Genomic DNA, 4,945 nt, shown 5'->3' with positions numbered 1-4,945 from the left:
TATTTTCTTTTCCCGTTACAATGCACTGTATGTTTACTAGCAATATTTTTTTAAGAAAAAAGGATAAACTCTTCCCAAGAAAACAACCAACTATCTATAGAAAAATTCAACATAGTAAAATGGTCAAAAAATGTTCAGAGTTTTACATATGTTTACACTTTTATAAAGGTTAAAAATTCCCAAAAAAGTTTCGTTTGTTCTTAAAAATATTTTCATTTTAAAATGTACAAAACTTAAAATAATCAAAATTTCTTTTTCAAACAAAAGACATCTGTTCAATTTTTTCCAATTTTTGTATAAACGTTAGCTTTCCTTAAACGTGTCCCAATTTTTGTGAATTTTATTGAAAATAAGGAAATATTTGTAGTTTCCTGAAAAGTAAAAGATAAAACTGATGGGAAACTATTCCATCCAAAACTACTCTTCCATTAGACGAAGAATGCAAAATTGCAAAGTTGCTTTCATGTCCAAACCTCATGCTACAAAAAGCAATAATCAGTGTAACCTTTTTTTTAGGGTAGTATAACCTTATTATTGATGTTTATTACAATTGAATATAAATAATGGCGCATAAAGCAGATTGCACGTATTTTTTCGCCCGGTGCAGCGCACGGGCATTTGTACTAGTTAATAATAGATACACATATAAACGGTGCAGCATATGCGTTGCAGATTGATATACATATATGAAAAAAAATAAACATAAGAAAGGAGAGAGAGACGCGCGAGAAACAGAGCCTCCGATTGCCCCGGTCTCTCCTAAATCCCTGCCACCAACCGTCTCGTCTCCCTCCTCCGCCCCACCTCGCCGCCGGCCCTTCTCCTTCCAACCTCCCATCTCGCAACCCGGAGGCTACCGGATCCGCCGCACCCCCCACCCACCCATCCCTCACGCGTCCAATTTCTCTCTTCACGCGGCTCCTCGTTGCGCCATCGGCGGTGGCTGATTCCGGCGACGTTCGGCCAATCCCGCCACCGCGAAACACATCCCGAGGTCCTCTCGCACCGCGGCGCCCTCCCATCCACCTAGATCGGCGCTCGCGGCCACCAAAGCCCACCCGCGACCCTCCCCCATGCCTAGGGTTTCGGGTGTCGGCTCCGGCGCCGGTCGCCATGTCGTCCTCGTCTCATCCGGTGAGTGCATCCCCTCCTCTCCACTTGCTCCGTCCTATCTCTCTACCCCTTTTTCTAACCCCTCCTCTTCTCTTCTCCTGTAGACGTGCAGGGAGGACGGCCACTGGACAGCCTTGCTGCTGCTCGGGACGAAGCAACCATGTAGCTTTCTCCTCCTCCTCTGGCTTCAGGTGAGTTGGTCCACTCTTGTTAATCAATAATTTACCTCTAAAGTTGTATTTTGTAGAAATCTATCCATCATATGCACATTAGATTCCCCCCAGCAGTGTTGCATGCGCACCAGGGCCAGGATAGAGCATGTTAGCTAGCGTGATCACATTAAGATTTCCCCAATAGTGTTGCATGCGCACCAGGGGCCAGGCCAGTGTTCCTCGTTGCTAAGTAAAGAGGAACGACCACCCAGAAAATATAGATATTGAGCTAGATTTGGAAGTATGTCGAGCTCCATGCAGCCTGGTTTCAGTGGCTTCTTTGAACAAGTGCCTCTTTTTTCCTTTGTGTGTGTTTCGAGTCTCTCTCTGTGTGTACATAGACATTGTAATTTATGTGACATGATTTTCCTTTTGCGAGTTGATCTTTGTGTTATCACACACACACACCAAATCTTTTTTCTTGAATATGTCCATTCTAACAAGAACAGAAATAAGATGGTCTCTATCATTTCTCTAACAGTCTTGTATCTATATGCAGAACTTGGGAGGAGAAATCAGAATTGTCATCAAAGTAACAAATATGAAAGGTACATATGCTATTGGGGTTGTTTTCTTCAAACATATTTGGCTAACTTTTTTGCCTTGCTCGAATTCTAATTTGCAAATACATTTTTTTGTTTCTGAATTACAGAGATAAAAAGGTGCATGGAGAAGGATGTTAATGGAGTGACAAAGGTTGCAAAACTCACCGGAATCAAAATGACAACACTAGAAGAAAGAGGTGAGTTAACTTGAATAAGTTTATTTTACTATTGTTTAAGCTACCACAGACCGGCAGCGTGTACAGGTGAGCATGGCCATCACTGGATCTGCACTTGTGCAGTAGGTTGGCTGCTGCTCGATGTGAGTAGAGCAGAGGCTTGTGTGGAGCAGGCTAGCAACACCTCTGACCTCCTATCTTTCTCTCTGTAGCTCCATGTACCATCGAGCCTGTGTGGATTATTTGCAGCAGCAAGTGCCGAACGGCAGCAGCTTGCAGGGCATGGTCTCTCCTGGGAAAGATTCAGTGCACGCTCGCCTTTGCTAGCCCTTGAACAGATAAGCACACTTCAAAAATATTTGGTTTGTTTAAGGAGTGCTCTTGTATAAGGATAGCTATTGCAAATGTAGTTCAAATGGTAGTTGAAAAATATTGAATTTGAAAACATTGCATGTGCAATAGCTGAAATGATAGTTGAATTTGTACTCATTTGACAACTTATTTTGTCGACCTTTCTTTATTGTGGTTCCATAGCAAAGCATGTGCACGATGGTATGGAAGGTTAATCATGATGATTGCATACAAAATACTTATGCCCCTGTTGCAACGCACAACAATTACCTAGTATATTTTTAAAATTAGAAATGTACAATCTGATGCATCTACACGAAAAAGACATGAAGTTGACTGGAGAAGGTAAACTTGTTATTTTTTTCCTAAAGCTTGTTAAATTATTAAGCATATCAGCAAGCTAGTTAACCTTCTTTTTCTTTTCTTATTCACACGAGTCAATCTTTCATTCTTTTCTAGTCGTATATACTTGCATGTGCTGCCTAAATATTTTGTTATTAGATACGCTAGTATGCATGTACAACATTCATGCAAATAGTGCCAGGTTTGGTATCTCTTTTAATTCATAATGGAATTTTTAATTAAAAAAAGCAAGGAAAACACATCTTAATCAATGGGTGACAGAAGCATGATGTCACATGCATGGAATTAGCGTACGGCTTGGCCGGCTGGCCGGATTGGCCTAGAGTACCTTGTTTGTCTCGGGCACAAACATAAATGTATGCATATACATATTTGATGAATTGACGGACCTCACTTTTTTCTTTTCCTTGAGAATCTCGCTCATGCACTTTTGGACTTATCATTATGTAAGATCATGGTAGACTTGTATGCACATAAGATTGGTGTTACGTAACTTCCACATATCCGTTAATCCCAATCTTCAAAGAAGAAATCAATGGTGTACGAAAAAGGCATATGCGGCTGATTTTATTTTAGTAATATAGGATTCCACATGGATTTTTTAATATTTTTTGTGGTGGTCGGACTCTTCCTTATTCCTTATAGTTGGCACCCATATATACTATGCAATAGCAATGTACGAGTTTGCATGTGATTGTCTTGGAGATATCTTTTTTTAGTAGAAAAGGCAGATAAGACTTGGATGAAAGATGTGCACGTGACATGCTAAACTGTTATTATATCACTTTATTTGTATGTAATACTACATCTTTTTAATCTTAACCATTAATATATAAAATTGATGATCAAGAAAATTTAATCTATGTGGACGAACATGATTGCTTGTTTGTCTCTTGTTTAAATAATATAATAGATGGAACTTGATGACGCTTCACTTGTGTTGCACCTTTTTCCCTTGGTTTTGCAGTTGCACGCACCAACTGGATGCAAGGGGACGCTATGGAGCAAGTCGAGTTCATGGAGCAAGTCATGGACGATGCCATGGAAGGTATACTCTCTCATCTTCCTACCGTTCTACTACAATACTCTTGGTAATGCAGAAACAACAAAGATTGCATGGCCTTTAACCTTTGTATGTATCTAATATCCTGCCTCTATCACTAGTTGTGTCATGTAAATGCATTGTGTGTTAACAGTTCATTTTGTTATTTTCTTTGTAGATTCAAAAGATATATGGATGATCATATGGATGCGTGATAAGTATACTGCAATGATGTGATGATGATGTTCTGGTTCATGATGATGATGATGTTCTGGTTCATGATGATGATGATGGATGCTTTCAGTTTTAGTTAAGTTGTAAGGATGTTGTTCGTGTTGGATGTTGTTCCTAGGTTAAGTTATTGTTAAATTGTAGGGATGTTGATGAATGCTTTCAATTTAAGTTTCGCTGTCAAAAATATATTTAGATTATGCATCACATTTGGATGATGTACCTCCTGTAATACCCAAATTGTAATCCAACAGTTTTATCAATATATATGTTTTCTTTTTCTTGTGAGTATATTCTTTTATTTTTTTTCTCACTTGATATAGATAATTACTTCCATTATCTACATCATTAATTGCATATTATTATTAAAAATATATGTATGAACACCTGAAGCGTTGCAAATTCTTTGTTGCCAAGCAATGAGATTTGGATTCCTGTACATTAACCACCAACGTATAAAAGTGTTGTAATAGTCGATTTTATGTGTTGTACTCTTGCAACGGTCCATTTTACCAACGGAAGTATAAGTGTTGCATTATGCGCTAGCAACATTGGATAAGGCAACACATCCCAAACCGTTGGTAAAGACACTAACAACGCATATATGGACTTCTAGATACGGCAAAATCCGTTGCTATAGGTGGGGTCCTATTGTAACTTGTGTATCTATGGGGTGCCCCCCGCCCCCGTATATAAAGGGGGAGAGGAGGAGGGGGCCGGCCTAAGGGGAGGCACGCCCTAGGAGGGGGAAACCTGCTCCAAGTAGGTTTCCCCCTTCCCTTTCCTATTCCAAGAAGGAGGGGGGAGGAAGGAGTGGGAGAGGGGGAAGGCAAGGGGGGCGCCCCCCCCTTCCTTGTCCTATTCGGACTCAAGGGGAGGGGGCGCGCCACTTGCCCTGGACGGCCCCTCTCT

At 40.4% G+C, this 4,945-nt stretch overlaps 1 protein-coding gene across 1 annotated transcript; it reads left to right on the top strand.

Moving 5' to 3' along the window:
• Positions 1–731: 731 nt before the first annotated feature.
• On the top strand, positions 732–4,321 carry LOC119333502. Its single transcript, XM_037606378.1, has 6 exons — positions 732–1,134; positions 1,218–1,304; positions 1,825–1,873; positions 1,978–2,067; positions 2,259–3,808; positions 3,981–4,321. The coding sequence occupies exons 1-5, from the start codon at positions 1,114–1,116 to the stop codon at positions 2,378–2,380; spliced, it is 369 nt and encodes a 122-aa protein (XP_037462275.1). The 5' UTR covers positions 732–1,113; the 3' UTR covers positions 2,381–3,808; positions 3,981–4,321.
• Positions 4,322–4,945: the final 624 nt, after the last annotated feature.

Source organism: Triticum dicoccoides, chromosome 1B (genome assembly GCF_002162155.2).
Source record: "Triticum dicoccoides isolate Atlit2015 ecotype Zavitan chromosome 1B, WEW_v2.0, whole genome shotgun sequence".
NCBI lineage: Eukaryota > Viridiplantae > Streptophyta > Magnoliopsida > Poales > Poaceae > Triticum > Triticum dicoccoides.
The sequence above is the reverse complement of the archived record's forward strand: the minus strand, read 5'-3'. Positions and strand labels throughout refer to the sequence as shown.